Source organism: Sus scrofa, chromosome 13 (genome assembly GCF_054392235.1).
Source record: "Sus scrofa isolate SSC_HxYL_T2T_F1_AM1 chromosome 13, Sscrofa_HxYL_maternal_Yorkshire_Landrace_v2.0, whole genome shotgun sequence".
NCBI lineage: Eukaryota > Metazoa > Chordata > Mammalia > Artiodactyla > Suidae > Sus > Sus scrofa.
Genome location: NC_139395.1, coordinates 218406431 through 218432068, shown reverse-complemented (window position 1 = coordinate 218432068; position 25638 = coordinate 218406431). Strand labels below are relative to the sequence as shown.

At 47.4% G+C, this 25638-nt stretch overlaps 2 protein-coding genes across 13 annotated transcripts in view; one reads left to right on the top strand and one right to left on the bottom strand.

Moving 5' to 3' along the window:
- The window catches only part of SH3BGR (SH3 domain binding glutamate rich protein), a 63592-nt gene extending 48951 nt beyond the window's left edge, over nucleotides 1-14641 (bottom strand). For 2 of the 5 annotated variants that reach the window (XM_084986920.1, XM_084986922.1), the window contains exons 1-2: nucleotides 14531-14641; nucleotides 2051-2236 (exon numbers count right to left, since the gene is read on the bottom strand). In XM_084986920.1, coding sequence (XP_084843046.1) covers nucleotides 2051-2137 — 87 coding nt within the window. In that variant the 5' untranslated portion in view covers nucleotides 2138-2236; nucleotides 14531-14641. 5 annotated transcript variants of the gene reach the window in all.
- A 139-nt stretch (nucleotides 14642-14780) lies between these two features.
- Nucleotides 14781-25638, top strand: part of LCA5L (lebercilin LCA5 like) — a 54865-nt gene continuing 44007 nt past the window's right edge. For 4 of the 8 annotated variants that reach the window (XM_084992154.1, XM_084992151.1, XM_005670355.4 and 1 more), the window contains exon 1: nucleotides 14781-14851. The gene's annotated coding sequence lies outside the window, so the exon portion shown is untranslated. Of the gene's footprint in view, nucleotides 15309-25638 lie in introns of all 8 variants that reach the window. The other 4 variants (XM_084992155.1, XM_084992152.1, XM_084992153.1 and 1 more) reach the window with 1 other exon arrangement.

Here is a 25638-nt window from a genome sequence, read left to right as displayed (position 1 = left end):
AGGACCTTGCGCCGAGCCTCTGAAGAATGCCAACATGGCCCTGTAAATTCATACGGCCCTGTACTGTGCCCCCGAGAGCCATGTCCACCCAGAACCTCTGGAAGTGACCTTATTTGGACATAAGGATGTAGGCACACTGGAGTTAGTTATGAGGCCATACTGGACTGGAGTGGACCCTACTGCAGTGGCCACTGTCCTTCTAAGAAGGCCGTGTGAAGATGGAGGCAGAGATGGGCAGGCCCCGTCAACAAGCCAGGGAATGCCAAAGGTTGCTGGCAGCCCCCAGGTGCCAGAGGAAACCATGGAAGAGATGTTCCCTCGGAGCCTCCAGAAGAAACCAACCCTCTTGACACCTGATTTCAAACGTCTGACCTCCAGCACTGTGAGAGAATACATTTCTGTTATTTTACGGCACTGTGATGGTCAGTGGTCATGACAAAGTACCACAGATCGGGTGCCGTAAATAACAGAAATATTTTGTGGGTGCAGCAAAGTTGGGTTCTGCTCTCCTCCTGGCTTGCAGACCGTTGTCTCTGGCTGTGCGCTCACAGGGTGAGGTGAAAAGAATCTTTCTCTTCTTCCTATTAGGGCACGAACCCCATGATGGGGGCCCCACCCCACCCTCCTGACCTCATCTAACCTTAATCGCCTTCCAAAGGCGTCATCTCCAAATACCATAGCACTGGGAATTAGGACTTCAACAGACGAATTGGGGGGGGGGGGGAGGACACAAACACACCGTCCAGAAGAACCACCAGGTTTGCAATGTTTTGTCATATCAGCGCTAGGAAACTGATACAAACCCCAGACAGCAAAACCATTCCTGCTTCAAAGAAGAGGCCTGAACACTTTTCTATAAATAGGCAGAGAGTAAATATTTTTGGTTTTGTGGGTCAAAGAGTCTCTGTTGCAATTGCTCAGCTCTGCCATCGTGCAAAATCCTAGGCACTAGGTGAGTGAATTCGTGCAGATGTGTCCTTAAAACTTGATTTGCCAAAGCAGGCAGCTGCCGGCCTTGGCCCTCGGGTTTGATAACACCTGCTGCAGGCGAGAAAGGCAATAATAAAGAGAAGCTAAGCTAAAGGACCCTCCGTTTTGTGCAGCAAGAAGAGAAGAGGTGAGTGGAGGTTCCATCACGAGGCTCCAGCCTTCAGAAACCTCACAGCCCTGAGCAGTTCCCTCCACCTTCCAGAACCTGCCTGCTGCATCTGGAACATGGCCCAGAAGACTTAGACCACCCCTAACGTAACTTCAGCTCATGCTCTAAAGGCCTATGTACTTTGAAATGCTTTTTTGTCATGATTTGATGTATGAAGTAGAATCTGTGAACTGTAAGAAAAATGTGATTTTTATGGCAAATTGATCTATCACATGTATAAAATCAAATTGCTGTTATAATCAAAATGTCCAGAACAGTTTAGGGTTTTTGTTTTTGTTTTTGTTTGGGGGGGGGAGGTTGTGACATTTATTTCTCCCAGTTCTAGAGGCTAGAAGTCCAAAATCAAGGCACCAGCAGATTCAGATTCAGTGTCTGTGGAGAGCTCACTTCCAGGTTCCTAAGTGGCCTTCTTTCCTGTGTCCTCAAAAGGAGGAAGTGTGTCCAGAACAGCTTTTCAACTATTAGACACATGGACACTGTTTTCTTGCATCTGTAGTAGGACTTCACTTCCGCAAATCATCCTTCACCAAAGTGAAAACTTACCCTGTGTCTGGGGGGTGCAAGTAGGTGTACCCCGCAAGGTTGATGAGAATGTCTTTCCAACTACATGTGTGTTCTGTTTGAACAAATGACCTCAATTCTTCAAAATAAAATAAGGAACCCAAAAGGTTCCCAAGAACGTCTGCACTGCCATTTTATCGTTGCCATCATTGTGTAAATCTCAACGATTGACTCTTCTCGATGGATCTACCACCCAGGTGTGGGAGGGCAGAACTAGATCAGGACCTGAAAAACGTCAACAGACTCGCACGCTGCCTCAGAACGGATCTGCTTTCAACAGTTTCTGATAAACACACATGCAGAAGAATTTTCCAAGAGACCAAATCTCACCCCACAATACTGTTCTTCGTTGAAGATCTGGGGAGGCAGAGGGATCCCATTTTGAGGTTTCTTCTCTCCAGGAACATTCTCCCTCATCCATCTCCTATTGTCTTCATCTCCAGCAATATCGAATTCCTTAAAGTCGATTTTATTCGCTTCCAAAAAGCCCACTACTTCTTGCTGTTTCTTCCTAATCTGGTCAACAATAGAGAAAGATTATTATTAGGTTGGTTTGGGGTTGGCTTGTTTGTTTTTTGGGGCTGCCCCCCACGGCATAAGGAAGTTCCTGGGCCCGGAATGGAATCCAGGCCGCAGCTGCAACCTAAGTCGGATCCTTTAACCCACTGCCCTGGCCTGGGGATTGAACCCACACCTCCCCAGTGACTGGAGCTGCTGCAGTCATACTCTTAACCCACCTTGCCATGGTGGGAACTCCACAATGAGATTGTTTCTAAAAACTATTTTGCTTATATTGACATTCATTAAATCCTTTCTCTATACCATGCACCACAAATAATTTTGCTAAGTATTCCAACAAAGAAAACAACAAAATCACACCCTTTTTTTTTTTTTTTTTGTCTTTTTGCCTTTTCTTGAGCCGCTCCCCAGGCATATGGAAGTTCCCAGGCTAGGGGTCAAATCGGAGCTGCAGCCACCGGCCTACACCAGAGCCACAGCAACATGGAATCCGTCTGCAACCTACACCACAGCTCACAGCAACGCCGGATCTTTAACCCACTGAGCAAGGCCAGGGATCGAACACCGCAACCTCATGGTTCCCTAGTCGGACCCGTTAACCACTGCGCCATGATGGGAACTCCTCACACCTCTTCATTTTATAGGATCAACAGAGGAATCATTTAAATTCTGAATATTTAATATCATCAATGTTTAAATCAGGGCATAATCAGAGTTCCCTGGTGGTTCAGCGGGCTAAGGATTTGGCACTGTCACTGGGGTGGCTTGGATTGTTGCTATGGCTCAGGTTCGATCCCTGACCTGGGAACGTCCACATGCCATGGGTGCAGCAAAAAAAAAAAAAAAGGCAGAATCAGCCCATTACAAATAGAGGGGCTCTCACCAGAGCTTTTATTTGAAGTCTTCAAAATACTACTAATTCTCTACCAAGCTTTAATGCCAAAAAATAAATAGGAATAAAGTAGCTTTAGAAATAATACAGGATACTGAAAAGCCCACATGGAGATGACTGGAAGGCAAAGGACAGAAAAAAAGCTAGAAAATCTGGTGGCTATGTCTCCTACATGGACGAGAAGTGCAGTAAAAATAACCCTGTTCCCCCCACAGATTTCTCCCTTTCTGCTCACACTCAACTCTTTAACTGAGATCCGAGCAGCAGGAGCACCTAAGACAGAACATCCAAGGCCCCTTTGGTCTATGGTTTCGTACACAAGGCCTGTGCCCACCAGACTCCACATCTGGGGAAAGCAGCCATCGGCAAAGCTTGGCCCTCCTTCCCCAGAAACAGTGAGTGTCTCCGGTCACTGAATTCACTCCCAGAATGCATGACGCCCTCGCACAAACTGGTAAACAAGCTTCAGCAGCCTCTGTGGACCCCACTGTAAGCGCCCTGGGAGAGACTTCACAGTGATCAACTGAATGAACCAATCAAAACTTTTTCTTTTTAATCGTTTTAGGGCCACACCCACACGCCACAGGGAAGTTCCTAGGCTAGGGGTTGAATCGGGAGCTACAGCTGCCGGCCTCCACCACAGCCACAGCAATGTGGGATCTGAGCCACATCTGCGACCTACACCACAGCTCACAGCAACGCTGGATCCTTAACCCACGGAGCAGGGCCAGGGATCAAACCCGCATCCTCATGGGTGCTGGTCAGGGTCCTTACCACTAAACCATAACAGGAACTCCTGAATAAACCAATCAATACTGATTTATTGGTTCTCTACTCTGCACAAGACATGGGGCCAAGCTCTTTCACGTGAATAGATTCATGAGCGGCTTATCTGAGTGAAAAAGAAATCAAGAATTTACACTTGTACCATCTAGGTATAGAACATGCCGCAGATGATAAAGAGGTAAAATAGGGTCACATCTTAAAAGTAAGATTAAAATTTTATTTTTATTTTTTATTTATTTATTTTGTCTTTTGTCTTTTTAGGGCTGCACTGGCAGCATATGGAGGTTCCCAGGCTAGGGGTCTAATCGGAGCTACGGCTGCCGGCCTACACCACAGCCACAGCCACAGCAACACCAGATCTGAGCCGCGCCGTGACCTGAACCACAGTTCATGGCAACTTTGCCAGATCCTCAACTCACTGAGCAAGGCCAGGGATTGAACCCGCAACCTCATGGTTCCTAGTTGGATTCGTTTTTGCTGAGCCACATGGGAACTCCTTAAAATTTTAAGTTAGTATTTTCTTTGACACGAAAATATCTAATATTTTAAATCCTCTGAATAGAATATTGTCTCATAATGAAAACAGTCATTGAAAATGTTTTAGGGAGTTTCCCAGTGGCCTAGTGGTTAATGATTCGATGTTCTCACTGCTGTGGCTCTGGTTCGATCCCTGGCCAGGGAACTTCTGCAGGTGTGTTCCCCCCCCCCCAAAATGTTTTAGGCCCCTTGTAATTTTCACATAAGTTTGTTATCAACAAAGGGACTAACTAGACCTTGAGGATTCCAAACAAATGCTGTAAAAGGTGCAAGCCCATCCGAGACTTAAAGTCTAGATTCAAACCCTCTTTTCGTGAAACCCAACTAACTTTGTAGAGATTCGTACACAAAAAATTTTCATTTCATTCATTTTTGCCAAAATGAACGATTCCATCAATGACTTGTATACAGTGTCTCTTAATATAAGGAAAAGCATATTATTATTAATATAAGGAAAATCCCTAGAAACAAATCATCGCCAAAACCAAATTTTATAAACCACATACAATTTGGTTTGAATGGCGACCTGATTGTATATATATTAATTATAAATATAATATAAATTAGCACAATTTAAATTTTTTAATTAATATAGAGTAAATACCGATTAGATACAACATTTTGTATATCAGTTACATATACACATATGTATAAAGGGTAACTCCTTCTTTACTTTTTTTTTTTTTTTTTTTTTTTGTCTTTTGTTGTTGTTGTTGTTGCTATTTCTTGGGCCGCTCCCGCGGCATATGGAGGTTCCCAGGCTAGGGGTCCAATCGGAGCTGTAGCCACCGGCCTACGCCAGAGCCACAGCAACTCGGGATCCGAGCCGCATCTGCAACCTACACCACAGCTCACGGCAACGCCGGATCGTTAACCCACTGAGCAAGGGCAGGGACCGAACCCGCAACCTCATGGTTCCTAGTCGGATTCGTTAACCACTGCGCCACGACGGGAACTCCTCCTTCTTTACTTTTAATTAACATTTGTACAATCCACATAATAAAGATAATGCAACTGAGGCAGAAGGTAGATGGGCTGCAAACAGCTGGGGCGTGTTAGGCTGAGTAAACCAGGCCTGGCTTCTCTTTGATGGGTCAGGGAGAAAGTTAATGGCAGGAGCTGAGCTCTGCTGGAGTAGAGAGATAAGACGACCGCATCCATCACTCCGGGGGTCAAGGAGCGCTTCCCAATTACACATGATCAGTAGGACTGCTAGGGGTCAGAAAGGGAGGGGGCCCAGGCCATACTAAGTCCTGATACCGTCCCAGCACCCTTTGCTCTGGAATGCATCTTGGCCAAAGGATGCACACGCACATCAGGGAGGGGCCTGGGTCCAGTCAGGTGGGAGAAACAAAACAAGGCAATTGGCCAAAGGAAAACAAAGACCCGGAAGAGCTGTCCTACGTGAGGGATTTAAATCCCCTCTCTGGCCCGCTCCTCACTCAGGGGGTCGCCGGCACCCACACTCCTCTTTAGGGTGTGTGTTCCTGCTTTGCTTCGGACTTAAGTAAACCTCTCCTCTGGGCGCTCCCCCACGTGTTGTCCTGTGTCTCTAACAATAAACTGTACACCTATTTTTGCAGTCTTTGCCTCCTTGAGACATTCTTGCTTTCCACAGGGGGCAAGATTTGGCGCAATTCTGTTTTAGCCTCTGGTTAGTCCAGGGGCCAGGCGTCCTGGTTTTCACCCAGGCTGCCCAGGTTCAGTTCCTGAGCAGAGAATGAAGATCTCGCTTCAAGCCATCCCTCACTGCTATCTCCCTGAGATTACAACGAAAAGCAGGAGATCAATAAATTAAAGGCTGCTCTCAGCGACAACACGATACTTAAATCAGTAAGACTCAGGCCTAGATGCATATGTCACAGTTTAGGGCAAGCAGAGACAAAAACATTAAAACACATACAGAAAGGTAGGCAATGATGGACTTGCCCATAAGCCTCTGGCAGAAGCACTCTGGCACACCCCTGAGTGTCACATCTCTCAGAACCAAAGGATGGGCACCACGATCGCTCCACCAATGTGCCCTCCCGCAAGGGCAGGCTGATGTAAGCCAACCCCGGACCACCTGCTCCTCCTCTCAGAAACTGTGCTCTAAATTCCAGAGCTTCGCAGCGGAATGTCTGAATATTACCAAAATCCCACCAGGCCTGACGACAGGTGGTTGGACTAAATTACTGTTTTAATTAATCATGTTTTCTCTACACACTTTCCACCTTGTCCATCATTATTCATGCCACTTTCGAAATTACTTACTCCTTTAGGTATCTTCAGAGACAATGTTGCTGTGCGAAAGAGTAGTCTTCACTGCAGATGGGCTTACTTTTAACTAAGTAGTCAGAAGGCAATATTCTTCATTCCGGCCAATCCCCTGTCTTCCTCTCTTCTCAAACACCCTCCCGGGGGGCCCAGCCTGGCTGAGGTCCCCTGCCACCTCACCAGCATCATTTCCACCTATTTTTTTTTTTCTTGTCTTTTTTTGCTATTTCTTTGGGCCGCTCCCGCGGCATATGGAGGTTCCCAGGCTAGGGGTTGAATCGGAGCTGTAGCCGCCAGCCTACGCCAGAGCCACAGCAACGCAGGATCTGAGCTGCATCTGCGACCTACACCACAGATCACGGCAACGCCGGATCATTAACCCACTGAGCAAGGGCAGGGATCGAACCCGCAACCTCATGGTTCCTAGTCGAATTCATTAACCACTGCGCCACGACGGGAACTCCTTTTTTTTTTTTTCTTAATGGCTGCACCCGCAGCATATGGAAGGCCCTGGGCCAGGGATCAAATCTGAGCCAGAGCTGTGACCTCTGCCAGATCTTTAACCCCACAGCACTGGACTGGGGATCGAACCCATGCTGCCACAGAGACAATGCTGGGTCCTGACTCCCTGCTGTGGTGCAGGAACTCCTATTTCCATCTCGATTAGTCATGCCTCAGGGAGACAGGCTGGAACCTGGGACCTGGGACCCTTTGCTGCTCCCATTCGACCCCTCGCCTGGGAACCTCCATATGCCATGGGTGCAGCCCTAAAAAGACAAAACATATATATGTATTTCTCAGCACCCCAGCCCAAAAAAGAGCAGAAAAATAAAATCTGCCCCTCCGTCCTCCTCAAACACCAATCGTTATAAACCAGGTCCAGATGCACCTGGACAAACACCTCTTCCAGCGATGAAATACAAAGAAACTAAAAGGGATTGAAAAAGAACTGGGTGCAGATGCAGTTGGGGCAAACAAGATACAGAAAGACCACCCCGCCCCCGCCCTCCCCCCACTGCCGCTTCTGAAGAGCCAGGAGCAGAAGCAGGCTACTGGGCATGATCCCCGCACACAGCACCACCAAGGGGGTGGGCAGACAATCTAAGCTACCCCTCCGGCCCAGCCCTACCCGTACCCCATGTAAGGAACCAGCTTGCCGTCCCCTCTCAGGGAGTGAGCCAGGGAAACTCTTCCTTGTTTTCACCTCCCCCTGTGCAGCAGGGCCCCCTATAAAGCCTTGGCTGCATTTTCTGGTCTGGCCTCTTATCTATTTCTATTGGTTAAAGAGGCCAAGAACCCTGGTCAGTACCATCAGGACTGAAGGTGGGATGGAAGAGGATTTTATTTCACAATTTCTGAAGAAATCAGGACCATTTCCCCAAATCCTGTCTTAAGATTTTTCTGCTGGAAAGTCAAAGAAAGACAGAGAAAAACATAAGAGGAAAATCTGTCCACTATTAGTCCTCTCGAGACAAGCCATCACATCCAGGGAAAGCCATCACACCCACAGGAAGTTACCCTACTGATGGGTGCATGATACTGTGTTAAATTTCACCTCTTGGAGTTCCCGTCCTGGCTCAGCAGAAACGAACCCAACCAGTATCCAGAAGGACGCAGGTGCGATCCGTGACCTCACTGAGTGGGTTAAGGATCCAGCGTTGCTGTGAGCTGTGGTATAGGTGGCAGATGAAGCTCAGATCTGGTGTGGCTGTGGCTGTGGTGTAGGCCAGTGGCTACAGCTCCACTCTGATTCAACCCCTAGCCTGGGAACCTCCATCTGCCGTGGGTGCGGCCCTAAAAAGACATATATATATATGTCTCAGCACCCCACTCAAAAAAAGAGAGGAAAAATAAAATCTGCTCCTCCATCTTCCTCCAACACCAATCATTATAAACCGAGTCAAAAGCACGGCTCCCCCAGAATTCCCTTGTGGTACAGCAGGTCAAGGAAGGATTCAGTATTGTCTTGACTTCTGCCTGTGCTGGAGAACGGTCTTAGGACGAGCCCAGAGGAGGGAGAGGGGAGCGGGGAGCATGTGAGGTCACCTGGCTGTCACGTGGCCTCTGCCCACCCTTTTGCCCACTTGAGTGGGGGCGCCCTCCCCTGCAGTCCCCCCACCTTGGTGGCTCCTGGTTCAAGCAGCCCCACTAGATGCTCCCTAACCCCCACAGTCAAAGTGCAGCTTTTCTCCACGCGGCCTCCTAAGCTGACCCCAGGGACACGGCATCAGCCCCCAGAAGGCACCTCCCCTCTCTGGTTCCAAGGGGAGGGGCGTGCACAGCACCCCAATAGCCTTCGGCACAGATACCCTCCCCCCGCCCCTCCCAGCCCTTCTCCCCTCTCCCTCTCCAGGGCACCATGGCCAATGCTGCACAGGCTGCACCATCCATCTGGGCAGCCCCTCTGGGGTCCTGGGTGACTGTGTCACTTGGAGCCTTTGGGACCTCAGCGGAGGCTCAGATGGCTGTTTTCCTATCCTGTTACAGAGACTCATAAGAGAGCGTCATTCTCTTAGACAGCAGAGAGGGGGAAGGGAGGATTGAGAGTTTGGGGTGGGCAGAAGCAAACCACAGAGAATGGATAAACCAGGTCCTACTTACAGCGCAGGGAACTATATTCAAAATCCTGTGCTCAACCTAACAGAAATGAATCTGAAAATGAATGCATACATACGGATGAATGAATCACTTGGCTGTGCACCTGGAACTATCACAGCATTATAAATCAACGGTACTTCAAGACAAAGATTATTCTTGAAGTTCCCGTCGTGGCTCAGTGGTTAATGAACCCAGCTAGCATCCATGAGGACACAGGTTCAATCCGTGGCCTTGCTCAGTGGGTTAAAGATCCGGCGTTGCTGTGAGCTGTGGGGTAGGTTGCAGATGTGGTTCGGATCTGGCGTGGCTGTGGCTGTGGCGTAAGCCGGCAGCTGCAGCTCAGATTTGCCCCCTGGCCTGGGAACCTCCACATGCCTCGGGTGCAGCCCTTAAAAATAAATAAATAAATAAAGTTAAAAAAATAAAGTCTCATGCTCTGTCCTGAAGTCACAGGCCACTGTTGGTTACCGCGATGCGTCAGCGTGATCTCTGGGTCACTCACTTGGCACCTCTCGTTTATTGTCCTGTACAGACAGTCAGGAAGCTCTCCAAACGAGGTCACTGTACTGCAGTAAAAAGCAGGCTGCCCTGGAGGGAGAGGTGACGTGCCTTTCCATCCGGGCTGGGAAGCCTGCTGTCGGGGCAGGGGCTCTGTTCCTCCACGGTCTCATCTGCAAAATGGAGAGGAGGCTGCCTTCCCCCACACACACACATGTTGGTGAGAACCGAGAAATGCGTGGAAAAACCGTCTGCACCACAAGTCAAGAAGCTGTGCCCTCAGGCACCTGGCAGGCTGTTATCTCCTTTACTCGTCCTGAGGGCCCTGCCAAGCAAGAATTCGGATCACCATTTTAAGATAACAGAGCCAGGGTACCAGGGAATTAAAGAAGCTTCCAAGATGCACATCCAGATCCATCAAATTCGAGAGCCGTGTTTTTCCACTATAGTTACATTCCATCAAGGCTGGAAAAAGGGTTGCGAAAGCCCAGAGTCAGCCTTAAGGATGACAGTTCAGGGGCTGTGTATGCTGAAAACGGTGAGGACTGGCCTCTCTCCCTTTGTCCCCCCCACTGCCCGCTGTGGCAATGACCTTCAGGAAGAGAGGAGGGTCAGACACGGAGCCACAGACTTCTGCGCTCAAATTCCCTGTAAAGTGGGACACACGTAACCACGCTTTGGCATCAATGGTTAAAACAGTGATATGACACACAGCTGCACGTGTAATCCTCATCAAGAGATTACGACTGGTGTTTTCCTTCTTCATCTATTTCATGCATCCAACAGATGCCATAATGCTCTCCCTCTGATAAGGTTACAGGCTAGGACCCATTTTTAAAGTACACAGACGGAAGAAGTACGCAGTAAAGGTTTTGTAGACCCAACACCATACAGACACAGCCTAAGTCCTGGCAGCTGCTCTGGCTTGGCCTGCAAAGAAGCTTCTGGAACTGCCCCAGCCAGGAAAAATCATTAGCACTGACAGCATGGGAATAATCAGTTCTCCCTCTTTAGGGTAAGACAGAAATGCTTCCATGGATGTGCTTGAGACAATTCTTCTGAAACCCCATCACCGATGCAGATCTGCGAGCACTCATAATAATTAAAACAACTTCGGTAATATTAACTAACATTCATATGTATAATAACCAAGTTACAACAATTATAAACTTAGCGAACCATAGCTAACAATTATAACACTAACTACTGATGATAGTTTTTATTAAGCACTTGACACCACACTGGGGACTCCATGCCTATTGCCTAAGTCCTCATGACAATGCGATGAGAGAAATACTATTTTTGTCCTCATTTTACAGATAAGGAAATTGAGGCTTAGCAAAGTGAAATAATTTTTCCAAGGTCACACAGTGCCAAGTGGCACCGAGACATGTGCTTAGGGCAGCAGACTGGACTTGGATTTTCCAAGATCCTGGAATGATCAGTACATCCCCGGGTCCTCCCAGGTTAACGAAACCATGCTCCCAACTTCAAAAAGGTAGGACATGAGATATTCCTAAGAAATCCACACATTTGTGCATGTCTCCAGAAGGATACATAAAGCCACTCAGACCTGGTCTACAGGATAGGGGGAGGATTGGCAGGTGAGTAGCAGAAGTTTCCAGCAATGAGCATCAACAGCATATCTGAAGCCCACTAAAGCCATTTTCTTCACACACACACACAAAAAAATTGTTTCACCTAATGAATCCAAAAATATTCTTTTTCTTTTTTTTTTAACAGCCACACCTGCAGCATATGGAAGTTCCTGGGCCAAGGGTCAAATCAGAGCTGCAGGTGCCTGCCTACCCCACAGTCACTGCAACACCAGATCCAAGGCGCATCTGCGACCTACTCTGCAGCTTTCGGCAACTCGGGATCCTGTACCCACTGAATGGGGCCAGGAACCGAACCTGCATCCACATGGACACAATGTCCAGTACTTAACCGCTGAGCCACCATGGGAACTCCCCCAAAACATCCTTTTTGTAGATCAACTAAAAGTGTCTGTGGTCTGCAGCAGCCACAAAGTATTCTGCAGTTTTACGCTTGGAATTTTGCCTCATTGTTTTCTGTTCAAAGACCTTCAAGAGATCACTATACAGTTGCCATCAGCTCTGCTCACCAGGGACAACCAGGCTCTTTCCTGTGTTTTCCTCTTATCCCGTCTGGAAACCGCGTGAACTTTGCGGGGGGGAGGTGGCATTCAGGAGCTGCCCTTAGGACTGTTCCCTGGGCCACCCACCCGCCTGAGCTGAGTGACCACTGAAGCCCAGGCTGCAACCTGAGAAGGTCCAGGGACCAGATATAAAAGGAAACAGCCCCGCTGCAGGTCTCCCGCTTTCAGGACTAATAAAACTGTTTTCTCTCCACAGCCTCTGAGATGCTAAAATGCTGGCTGAAATCTCAGTCCCAGGCAGACCCTGCAGGTTCAAGCCTAAAATCAAAGCCTGAACTATTTCCAAGGAGAAAAGCCCTTCCTTTATGAGAAATCTGACCAAGCGATGTTATGGGAGGGTCGACTTTTCACGCCTATTTTTGGTCCGTTTGAATTCCTGGCATATCTAAATCTGGGGCCTTAGAAATGTTTGTTCTGGTCACTGCGACATCATTTTCCTCAAATAATAGCATTACGCACTCTAACTTTACACTTTTTGTTACAGTTACATGATATACACAAGTCATTGCACCCAGGAGTCATTTTAATAATCTGGTCCATCATACGCTCCAAATATTTTTACATTATGTGCAATTTTAAATAAATCTGACAGAAGGAACGGCAGAAACACTCCACACACCAAAAAAGTCCCTCTGATTCGATCATAGATACATATGCGATACAACAGGACTGAAATCACATGTTCAAAGTTCTAGCAGCAACACGCCCCCTTCCTGGACTCCCCTTCCACACCCAGCTACCCCGGATCACACATTTCACACGCTAAACACCATTCGAACCAAGGCCGAAAGCAAAGGGCTCACAGACTGACTGCCGAGCCGCGTTTACTTACGCCTGAAAAAAGAAATTTAAGGCCAGCGCTGGGTCATACCGGCTCCTTCTATTCCAAGTCTAAGATACTCAGAAAGTAGGACAGGAAGACAAGCCCCCCCATTCCATCAGACACCTACCGCTATGGACCCAGAAGATGTGGCAACAAACACTTTGATAACCATTTTGAGAGTCTGGAAAGAGGGCTCCCCCCAACACACCCTTGCTAGGGGACGCGGCGCTAGACAAATCCTGACAGTGACACAGACAAATGCCAGGTGGGGGCTGGCGGGGGCCCAGGGCTGTCTGAGCTCCTGCCTCTCCCAGGAGAGGCCCAGGCATCTCGGGCTCTCCCCTCCATTGGCTCGGGAATATTTGGGGATCTGTCAGGAAAATAGTTGATTGGTTGGTAAAAGCAGCCACTGGACGCTTTCCCTTATCACTTTAACAGCCCGACAACAGTCCCTAAAAGGCAAGGCTGCGCTCTGCACCAATCAGAGACCGGCGGGGAGGTGTCTCGGACCGGAGGGAGGTGGGGCCCGGGTACCGGAGGAGGAGGAGGAGGGAGGAGGAGGGAAGGGCTCTCGGGAGCCGGAAAAGCCCAGAAAACACCGGCTCGGTCCCGGAGGAGGCTTTGTTTACAGGGCTTCTGCCAAACGAACCGGAAGGGTCAGAACAGGCACCGAAGCCTTTAAACAAATATAGAGCGCGTTCCTTCCTTTTAATTTTTCTGACACATCTGTTTACAAATCAAATGAATCGTCATACAATAGATTCCGTTAAGAGTGGCCTGTGGCCAGTTTTCTCCCTTTGCCACCTGTTCCTTTTAAAGAACCGGAGCTGACAAGCCGAGGGACCGTGTAAGGTTTCACTGACATCCCAGACCCGGCAGGGAGGTGGCGGCTGGCTTGTCAGCACCCATGACTTCAACAAACAAATTGTCTCCGCTGTTTTAGAGACCTTGGGGCGGAGTGGCGGGGCGGGGAATTAATGGTCTGTTGGTAGCAGGCTCCCTCATCTTATTTGTATAGATGTTTGAATTGTGTTCAAAGTTAGATTTTGCTGCTGTTGTTGTTGTTGTTATTAAAAATCTAGTAAGACGCCCAAAAGCTAGCCACCCAACTCTTCGATGGGTTCCAAAACCAAGATCAAGGGTGTTAGGGGCAAACGAAGGGAGGATATTTAGCCCTTTTTAGAGAAATGAGTCTCTTTTTTAAGTCCCTTGCTGCTCGAGGAGGCGGCTGTGGCAACCTGGAAGAATGCATTCTAATAGTCAGGAGTGACCCCTAAAATTAATCTACAAGGACATTCAACAGGGCGTTGATACAATGGGAGGAGTGAGGAGGAAGAGGAGGAGAAATAATGCTAAGGTTCGTTAATGATGCCAATGTATCACTAAAAATTCTTACGCAATCACTTTTTAGCACTTGTAATTCCATGATCTTGGTGATTTTTACATCTTCTTGTACTTTCCTGTACATTGTCAATTTTCTACACCAAGCATGCATTGCTTCATTGTCATGGTTTTCTCCTTTCACCCAAGAAATCTATCTTTACACAGAGAGGTTAACAGGAGCGCTCAGGTCTCCATCCACGCCCCTCCCAAGCTAGGAACCAGACACGCGCAACGGACTCGGATTCAAAACACCCGGTGCAAGGGCGAGGGCTAACCGGCGCGCGAAAGAACCGCGGGATCTCCGAGCCTACGGGGACGTCGCGGGGCCGGCTCTCTCACCCCGGCGCGGCCAGGGCGCCACCGAGGTCCCGGGCCCTGAGGAGGTGCAACCTGAGGCTCCTTTGCAAACGCCTACGCCGCCAGCTCACTTCTCCCTCAAGGAGGAATCACGTGGAGCAGGACTCGCCCCCGCCCTAGACCGCCGGGGCCACGCACCACCAGACGGGGTCCCAGTGCGCGTGCGCGCAGACTCGCGGCTCCGCCCCCTGGCTCCGCCCCTCCCGGCAGGTCCCAGAAGGCCCAGCGTGCCAGTTTCCAGGGCAACGCGTCAGCGCCTGGAGGCCGCTGGGTTAGCGCTGCAGCCGGAGCCGCGCGCAACAGGTAACCGCCGCCGCGCCCTGCAGCCCGAGGCCTCCGCCCAGCCCCAGCCGAGCCTCCTGCTAAACTTTCCGAACCTTACAGTGTCGCCTGGTCACTCAGCTGTAGCCCCTGCCCAGCTCGGGCCTCGCTGCCTGGCTGTACTCGAGTTGGTAATGTAGCCAGGTCGTCAGGCCGCTTCCTCCTGCAAAGCGCAGCCTGAAGAGCCACTGTCGGCGTCCTTCTTCCCTGCTCGGCCAGTGACCGAGCCCACGCAGCACACAAGCCCACGCTGGCCCTGGGACCCCGACCCGCCCGCACGCGGTCTGGCTGCTGGAGGAACTGGGGCAGGGGCCGGCTGGGAGCCGGCGCGGGTGCGGCCAGGGGAGCGGCCAGGCTCCAGTCACCCCACCCGACCGTGTACCCCGGTCACGCTGGGGTCGATGTCACCCGCCCACCCGACTCTCAGGCTTTTCCATAGGTAAACTAGCACCGTTTTTAGTATGTATTTCGAGAATTGTGACTTTATTTTTTTTTATTTTATTTTGCTTTTTAGGGCCACACCTGCAGCATATGGAGGTTCCCGGACCAGGAGTCAAATTGGAGCCACAGCTGTCGGCCTGTGCTGCAGCCACAGCAACACAGGATCTGAGCCGCATCTGCGACCTGCACCACAGCTCACGGCAATGCCAGATCCTTAACCCACTGAGCAAGGCCAGGGATCAAACCCACAACCTCATGGTTCCTAGTCAGATTCGTTTCCACCGCACCACAACGGGAACTCCAAGAATTGTGACTTTTAAGCCAAGTGGACAGAGCTACATAAGCACCCTACAATTAAGCTAAAAAGTGAAAGATGCCCTTTAGCTTTCCAAGGTATATGACAGTGACTCTGGATAGAACTATGGCTAGAACTTTAAAACTGACTTTACGGAAGAATAAAAGAATCCACAGACTTCTTCCAAGTGAGGAAAAAAAGTCACATAGTCATTTACCTTCTGTTTGTTCTGTACTCTCTTTTTTGGCTTTTTAGAGAAGCACCCAAAGAGGTAAGTTGAAATGGAGACAAATGAGCATCACTGTGCTGATGACTTTGACAATAAGGACCTGGGCGCTGATGCTCCAGTCACAGTGATGCAGCAACAGAGAAGACGGTCCCTGCCCTTGGGGAGTTCATTCCCCCCCCCCCCCCCCGCCCCGGGACACCTGTCCCCTTGCCACCCGCAAAGCCCCAGCCTCTGTTTTCTCTTTTTCCCTTGAATGAAACCCCGACTGACCGAAGTTACAGTAGGGCAGCTGCAGTTGGCAGAGGGACTAATGGGGCATCCCGCTCGCCCGCCTCCCCCTGTGCTGTCCCTTCATAGCGACTTCTAAAGCCACCTCCTAGGACTCTCCATTCTCTTGCCTGTGTAATCACCTCTTCCTCCTCGACTGCTCGTTCTGTTGGCTTTTAAACATGCTCAAGGCTCCCATCCCAAAAGAAAGAGAAAAAACAAACTCCCTCGACCGCAGGTCCCCTTCCTTTTCCCATGATTGCCCAATTTCTCATCCCCCTCGACCGGCAAACTTTTGTAAAGAATTTTGTAAAGAATGGCCATGGTCAGTGTGTCCGCATTCCCCGCCTCCCTCTCCAGCCCGTTCCAGGCTGCCGGCTGCCACCACCTCTGCCCTGCAGCAGGAACCCGAATCGGGCCTTCCCACACCTCATCCTTCGCAATCTCTTGGCCCTATCTTTTAAATTATAGTTGATTTACAATATTGTACCAATTTCTGCTGTACAGCAAGATGACCCCATCATATATAGATGCACACATGCTTTTTCTCATCTCATCTTCCATCCTGGTCTCTCCCAAGAGACTGGATAGAGTTCCCTGTGCTGTACAGCAGGACCGCCCTGCTTATCCATTCTGAATGGAGTCGTTTGCATCTACTCACCCTAGACTCCCTCTTGGCAGCATTTACCTTGCTGTCTCCCCTTGGCTCCTGCGCCCTCGCCCCTTCTGCTCCTGTGCTGGCCCCCTCCCCTCATCTGGGCTCCCTCGCACCGCAGTTCCGCAAAGCCTAGTGTCTGTCCTCATCGTGTCCTTTGCCCAGGCCCCCTGCATTCTGACATTGGGCACAAATCCGTGCCCACCATCTCTGCCCGTGACCCCCCACCGCCCGCCCCAGCCTTGTCTCTCCAGCTTGGCTACCTTTTTTGAGCTAGAGCCGTGGATCCAGCTAGCTGAGCCCTAGCGCCTCTTAGGACCTCTCAGACCCCTACAGCTCAGCACACACACCTGGAAACAAGGATTCCCCCCAGACCTTTTCCCCTGGCTTCCAGTGGGTCACCAAGCCCTGGTGACACTGTCCCCTGTGCATCTTCCACACCCCTTCATCGTCACGGCACCTTAGTCCCAGTTCCCGCTGTCCTCCATCCAGCCTCGTGCCGTCCGCTGCTCTCTGACTTGTCCCGATTCTGTTCCCCACCCTGCAGCCAGGGTCACCCCTTCCCCAGCCTCTGTCTGTCTCGCTTAAAAGCTAGCTGCCCTGTGCCCTCTGATGAGGGCTCCGGCTCATCAGCATGGCTTCTGGGGGGACAAGGGCCTCCTTTAGCCACCAGCCTCGCCCTGCCCCCTCGTCTGCCTTCTTCTTCCTTCCTGCCCAGGCCCGTCCCACTGACCGTGCACCTCTCAAGTCTGCACCGCTACGGGGAAACTTCCCCGGTCACTCTCTCGAGCAGATTTCTTTGTCCTGTGTCCCCACAAGATTGTAGCTCATTCTTTGAAAATACCTAGAACAGTCACTATTGTGATTATTCTATTACCCACACATTAGTCCTCTGCGTTCATTATTTCCCTCGCACCCCGCAGCCCACACAGCTCCAGGCACGTGATAAGCACTCAAATGCGCCTTGAAAGAATGAATGAAATGAACATCGGTGTGTGTGAGACAGATCAAACGAGGGACATTTTAATACAGTTTTATTGAAATAGAAGGAATGAAAATTCTCGTGAAAAAGAATCTGGTCAACACTGAAAATGAAAAAAGAATTGCAGAGTTCCTGTTGTGGCTCAGCGGGTTAAGAACCTGGCATAGTGTCCATGAGGATGCGGGTTCTGTCCCTGTGGCCTCAGTGGGTTAAGGATCTGGCTGTGGCTGTGGCCTAGGCTGGCAGCTGCGGCTGTGACATGACGCTCCGCCTGGGAACATCCATATGCCACAAGTGCGGCTGTAAAAAGAAAAGAAAACATGTGGCAGTGGCCAGGAGGGAGAGCTGGAAGTGTACGGGTCTATAAAGGAGCCCGAGAATGTGGAACTTCCCTGCGGCCCCAAAGGAGTTCCATTTTCCACCACTTGGTGGGAGTAGAGAGGCACAGCTGCCAAGTCTCAAGGCGCTTCTTTGGGAGGCTGAGTCTGGTAGTGAATTTGAGCTTTTTGTCAAAAATAAATAAAACATATAACACAGTTAAATAATCCAAACCTACATGACTTGTCTATCACCATCCAAACCTTGACTGTGGCGCAGGTCCATGTATCCAGTAGAGCTTCACAGTTCAGATGTATTTATAGGTACGTTTAATTTATGGATTTTGCTGCTGGGCTGGACCTTGCGGTCATTGAGAAAAGTCAGCGAAATGTCATACGTTAAACCATAGAGGCCAGACAGTTAGTTGTACTGGCAGAGCTGGTGCTATAACTCAGACATCTTGTCATATGAGCTTTTCTCCTTCGATAGGAAACTCCCTCCCTTCTCAATCCAGTGTTCATTTTTTTTTTTTTTTCATTTGCTCCTGTGGCATATGGAGGTTCCCAGGCTAGAGGTGAAATCGGAGCTACAGCTGCTGGCCTCAGCCACAGCCACAGCAGCTCGGGATCTGAGTCACGTTTGTGACCTACACCACAGCTCACGGCAACGCCGGATCCCCGACCCGCTGAGCAAGACCAAGAATCAAACCTTCATCCTCATGACACTAGTCGGATTCGTTTCCACTGCACCACAACGGGAACTCCCCAGGGTCCATTCTTAAACTTCCTTTCTTCATTTTCAGCGTGACCAAATTTCTAAAGCCAAAAAGTGGGACACATCATCTTTAAAAAAGAAAAAACGTTTGAAGTAGCGTTCTTGAAAGTCCTGGATATGTGATCATCTTTTGTATATAATACCATTAGCTAAGGGAAGAGCTTCTAACTCATTTAACATCCTGCTGACACCTACAGTCAACTCAACTACGACAAAGGAGGCAAGAATATACAGTGGAGAAAAGACAGCAGTCCCTTCAATAAGTGGTGCTGGGAAAACTGGACAGCCACATGGAAAAGAATGAAATCAAAACACTTCCTAACACCATACACAAAAATAAACTCAAAATGGATTAAAGACCTAGATATAAGACCAGACACTATAAAACTCTTAGAGGAAAACATAGGCCAAACACTCTCTGACATAAACCACTGCAATATCTTCTCAGATCCACCTCCTAGAGTCATGACAATAAAAACAAAATCAAATGGGACTTAATTAAACTTAAAAGTATCTGCACAGCAAAGGAAACCCTAAATAAAATGAAAAGACAAACCACAGAATGGGAGAAAATATTTGCAAATGAATCAACTGACAAGGGATTTATCTCCAAAATTTAGGAACACCTCCTGCAGCTCAATACCAAAAAAAAAACAAACAACCCCATCAAAAAATGGGCAGAAGATCTAAATAGATGATTCTCCAAAGAAGACATACAGATGGCCAAAAAACACATGAAAAGATGTTCAACATCACTCATTATTAGAGAAATGCAAGTCAAAACCATGATGAGGTACCACCTTACACCAGCCAGAACTGCCATCTACAAAAAGCCTACAAACAATAAATGCTGGAGAGGGCGTGGAGAAAAGGGAACCCTATTACACTGTTGGTAGGAATGTGCTACCACTGTGGAAAACAGTATGGAGCGTCCTCAGAAAACTAAAAACAGAATTACCATTTGATCCAGCAATCCCACTCCTGGGCTTCTATCCAGAGAAAACCATGACTTGAAAAGATACATGTATTACAATGTTTATTGCAGCACTGTATACAACAGCCAAGACAGGGAAACAACCTAACTGTCCATCAACAGAGGAGTGGATCAAGAAGATGTGGTACATATACACAATGGAATATTACTCAGCCATTAAAAGGAACGAAATAATGGCATTTGCAGCAACATGGATGGACCTAGAAATTATCATGCTAAGTCAGACAGACACCAACATCATATTCTATCGTGTGAAATCTTTTTAAAAAAGGACACAATGAACTTCTCTGCAGAACAGACACTGACTCACAGACTGAAAATTTTCTGTTTTGTAAATGAGACAGTTTGGGGTTGGGGGGATGCACTGGGGGTCTGGGATGGAAATACTGTAAAATTGGGTTGTGATGATCGACATAAGTGTAACAAAATTCATTGCAAATTATAAAAATAAATAAAAATTTTTTAAAAATCCTGCTGAACTTGGTGTCAAAGAGTTTATTTTAAAGCGCTCAGGCCTTTTCATTCGGTAGAAAGACCCTCAGTCTGGGTCCGGCCGGTGTCTCCCCATGACCTGACTCGGGCTTGCTCCTGGCAGGGAGAGCCCAGGAGTGACCCTGCGCCCTTCTCAGTCACAGGGAGGCACGTGAGTGTCACCGGTCCCGCTGGTGGTGCAAGCCTTGATGACCTGGTCATAGTCAAGGGGTCTGCCAGGCTCCTCCACAAAGTCACCCTCTTTCCGTTAGTACTTTCTTAGCATTGTGCTTTATTATTATTTATTATTATCACTGTTATTCCTATTCAATTCTATTTATTGGCCCTTAACAACCATTGACAACTGCCTGCTTCAACTACCTCTGCGAGAGCCATCCAGCCGTCATTATCCACTTCCACCACTCCTTGTGTGTTCATTAGCCGTCACTCTGCCATAAGGAAGAATTTTCTCTTCCTTTCTCATTTATGTATTCATTTATATTAGTATGGACACCTGGATTCCTATTTTATTCAATGACAATCTTATTTCCTCATTTATTTTGATGCTCAAATTGTCGTAGATTTGACCAGTGGAAACGTCTTCAAGTTGGCTTCGGTATCCCTTGACACACACCAGCCTTACCTTGTGCTCTGCCTGCCCCAGGCCTGGAATCATCCAGTTCTCTGAGGAACCCTGATTCCTTTTAGGGAATGGTACTCATGTGGCTATTGTTACTGGGATGTCACTGCTTCTAGGAAAAGAGTTAGAAAAAAAAAAAATATGTATATATATATATGTACATACACACACACACCTACATATACGTAGATCTGTAGCTATTTATCCTAATGTATATACACAGCTGTATATTTTAAACCACTATTTCCTATTCTTTTTTCTTTTCTGGCCACACCTTGGCATGTGGAGTTCCTGGGCCAGGGATCAGATCTGTGGCCACACCAAATCCTTCACCCAGTGTGCCAGGCCAGGGATCAAACCTGCATCCCAGCACTCCCAAGACGCTGCCAGTCCCATTGAACCACAGTGGGAACTCCAGCCAGTATTTCCTATTCTAATCGAATACCTCAGGGTTAGTTATGTAACTAAAACCCTTTCAGGCAGAAAGAAACTTGTCTTCCATGATTCTAAATACATTTCTTGCCTCCATTATCTTATTTGCTCTGTGTAATTAATTTCCTGATCTTGCCAGCTCCCTGTCACCTTTTGTCACCCCCTCCCCCGCAATCTTCTCCTCCCCACCCAAGCTTCTCAGCCTCCTGGCAGGCCTCCACCAACGCCTCCACACCCAGGCCAGCCTTCTTGCTTTTTTAAATCTCCACCCTGAGTGCTTGATGGGAGAGCTTGCTAGTTTCTCCAGCTAGTTTTTCCAGAGCAAACAATCCCACCAGCTCCCAGAGTTGGTGATCTTTTTCTAAGTTATAGTCCAGACAAGGTATAGCAAGATAGTTTAGGAAGTATTAAGTTATTTCCCCAAGGCACTTGAAGTCTCTTTTCTTTGACTTCTTGAAATTTATAATAGTACATTTCATTTCTGATTTTTTTTGTCTTTTTGTCTTTTTGTCTTTTCCAGGGCCTCACCCGCGGCATATGGAGGTTCCCAGGCTAGGGGTCGAATTGGAGCTGTAGCCACCAGCCTACACCACAGCCACAGCCACGTGGGATCCAAGCTACCTCCGTGACCTACACCATGCTCACGGCAACGCCGGATCCTTAACCCACTGATGAGAAAGGCCAGGGATGGAACCCACAACCTCATGGTTCCTAGTCGGATTCGTTAACTACTGAGCCACAACAGGAACTCCCTCATTTCCGATTTAATAGCCTGCTTTTAGTCTCATTTTGACTCATGATGTTTTTCGAGATAGTCTCTATTAGTTTGCTATTGCTGCTGTAACAAATACCACAAACTCAGTGGCTTACAACAACACAAATTCATTCTCTTATAGTTCCAGAGGTTAGAAGTCTGAAGTGAGTCTCATGAGGCCAAAAAGGTATCGGCAGGGCTGTTTCCTTCCAGAAGAGAATCCATCCCCTTGCTTCATAGCTTCTGGAAAAGCCTGTGTTTGGCCTGTGACCCTTTCCTCTGCCTTCAAAGCCAGCAGCAAAACATCTCTCTCTGACTCTGCCTCCCTCACCACTCTGCTGTATTCTAGAGGACTCTTCCTGTGTCCCTCTTGTGTCCTCTTGACTCCTCCTGTGTCCCTCTTGTGATTGCATCAGGCCCGCAGATAAACCAGGACAATTCAGGATAAACTCCCCAGCTCAGTCAAGATCTTTCACGCGGTCATCTGCCAAGTTCCTTGTGCTCTGTGCAGTAACAGGTTCTGCTCCCAGGTTCTGGGGATTCGCAGGTTCTAGGGATTGGGACGCGGACATCCTTGGGAGCAGGGAGACATTATTCAGCCTATCACAACACTACGTAGAAGTTGTTAATTCTTAAAAATTAGATTTTAACTCCTTTCATTATGGCAGGCGATGAGCACCCTGTAGACATTAACTGGGAAATGAACATGCTTGGAGATCTTTACAAAGCCACGCACACAGAGATGTGCCTCACTCGGTCATTCGTTTTTTAAACAGCTATGCAGTATCAGTAGTCCTATTAATCATAGTTACAGTTATAATAATGTTTCATCCAGTTTTTAAATTTTTGTCATGCTGATAGGTGAAACTAGAAGCTGGTTGTTTTCATTTGCATTTCATTAATTATGAGCAAGTTTGAAAATCTTTTCGTATAATTTTTAGTTGTTTGTGCGGCTGTAACATGCTTTTTGTCTAATATGTTCATATCCTTTACCCATTTTTTTATGGATGATCATAAGCATTCTTTGTAAATTAAGGAATTAGCTCTTGGTTGTGTGTTGAAAATAGCTTTCCCAGTTTCTAATATGCCTTTTAACTTTATGATTTTTTTTGTTGTTATAGAGAAGTTTTAAAATTTTTATGTATGCACCCAACATAGGAGTACCGAAATACAGAAATATTAACAGATACAAAGGGAGAAATGAACAGCAACACAATAATGATGGGGGACTTTAACACCCCACTTACACTGACAAACACATCATCCAGACAGAAAATCAATAAGGAAACACTGGCTTTAAATGATACATTGGACCAGATAGACTTAATAGATATACACATAACATTCCATCTATTTTTCTGGACCTATCTCCTAAGGCAAAGCAAACAAAAACAAGAATAAACAAATGGGACCTCACTAAAATTAAAAGCTTATGCACAACAAAGGAAGCCGAGGATAAAACAAAAAGACAACCTCTTGAATGGCAGAAAATATATAAGTAGCTCATACAACATCAAAAAAAAAAGCATAAAAAATGGGCAGAAAATCTGAATAGGCATTTTTTTCAAGGAAGACATACAGATGGCCAACAGGCCCATGAAAAGATGCTCAACATCATTAATCATCAGAGAAATACAAATCAAAACCACAATGAGATATCACCTCACACCTGTAAGAATGGCTATCATCAAGAAGACTGTAAATAACACATTCTGGTGAAGATGTAGGGAAAAGGGAACTTTGTATGCTGTGGGTTGGAATGTACATTGGTGCAGCCACTATGGAAAACGGTATGGAGATTCCCCCCAAAAAACAAAAAATAGAACTACCATGTGACCTAGCAATTCCATTCCTGGGTATACATTCAAAGAAAATGAACATTTTCATTAAAAAACATATATGGATCCCAATGTTCATTGCAGCATTATTTACAATAGCCAAGATTTGGAAGCAACCTGTGTCCATCACCGGATGAACAGACAAAGATGTGGTGTATTTATATATGAACTACTACTCAACAATAAAAAAGGAAATGTTGGGAGTTCCTGTTGTGGCTCAGTGGCTGACAAATCCAACTAGGAACCATGAGGTTGCAGGTTCGATTCTTGGCCTCACTCAGTGGCTTAAGGATCTGGCATTGCAGTGAGCTGTGGTATAGGTTGCAGACACGGCTCAGATCTGGTGTTGCTGTGGCTGTGGTATATACCAGCAGCTACAGCTCCCATTTAACTCCTAGCCTGGGAACCTCCATATGCCGCAGGTGCAGCCCTAAAAAGACAAAAGACAAAAAAATAAAAAAGGAAATTTTGCATTTTTGCAACAATCTGGATGGGCTTAGAGGGTATTATGCCAAATAAAGTAAGTCAGAGAAAGACAAATACTCTATGATATCATTTATATGGAGAATCTATAAAAATAAACTAGTGAGGAGTTCCTGTCGTGGCTCAGTGGTTAACAAATCCAACTAGGAACCATGAGGTTGCGGGTTCAATCCCTGCCCTTGCTCAGTGGGTTAACGATCTGGCGTTGCCGTGAGCTGTGGTGTAGGTTGCAGACGCGGCTCGGATCCCGCGTTGCTGTGGCTCTGGTGTAGGCTGGCAGCTACAGCTCTGATTAGACCCCTAGCCTGGGAACCTCCATATGCCACGGGAAGCAGCCCAAGAAATGGCAAAAAGACATAAATAAACAAACAAACTAGTGAATATAACAAAAAAGAAACCATCACAGATATAAAGAAGGAGTTTTCAGTGGGGAGGGGGAGAGGAGAGGGGAAGGCTTGGGGTAAGGGTTTGAGAGGTACAAATAGCAACGTAGAAAATAAATAAGCTGCAAGGATACCTTGTACGGCACAGGAAATATAGCCAAAATTTTAAAATAAACATAAAAGGAGTATAAAGCAAAAATCGTGAGATTCATTATGTTGTACACATAAAACTTAACACTATAACAGTATAATACTATAAATAAATTAGACCTCAATAAAATTTTTTTAATTTTATGCAGCCATTTTTACTCACTGATCGCTTTGTGCTTTGTGAGCTTTATTTCTTGCCACACTACATGTTTTCTTTTTTCTTCCTCTTCTTCTCTCTTTTTTTTTTCTTTTTTTACTTTTTAGGGCTGCACCTGCAGCATATGGAAGTCCCCAAGCTAGGGGTCAGATCAGCAGCTGCCGGCCTGCCCCACAGCCACAACATTGCTGGATCCTTAACCCACTGAGCAAGGCCAGGGATCGAACCTACATCCTCATGGATACTAGTCAGTTTCGGATTCATTTCCACTGAGCCACAATGGGAACTCCCATGTTTTCTTTTAAGATTTGTTAACATTTACATTTTTATTTTATCTAATATTTCTTTAAGTGTAAAAAATGTAATAATCTACTTTTTTTTTCTTTTTTCTTTTTTTTTTTTTTTTAGGGCTGCACCCATGGCATATGGAAGTTCCCAGGCTAGAGGTTGAATCGGAGCTACAGCTGCCAGTCTACACCACAGCCACAGCAACACGGGATCTGAGC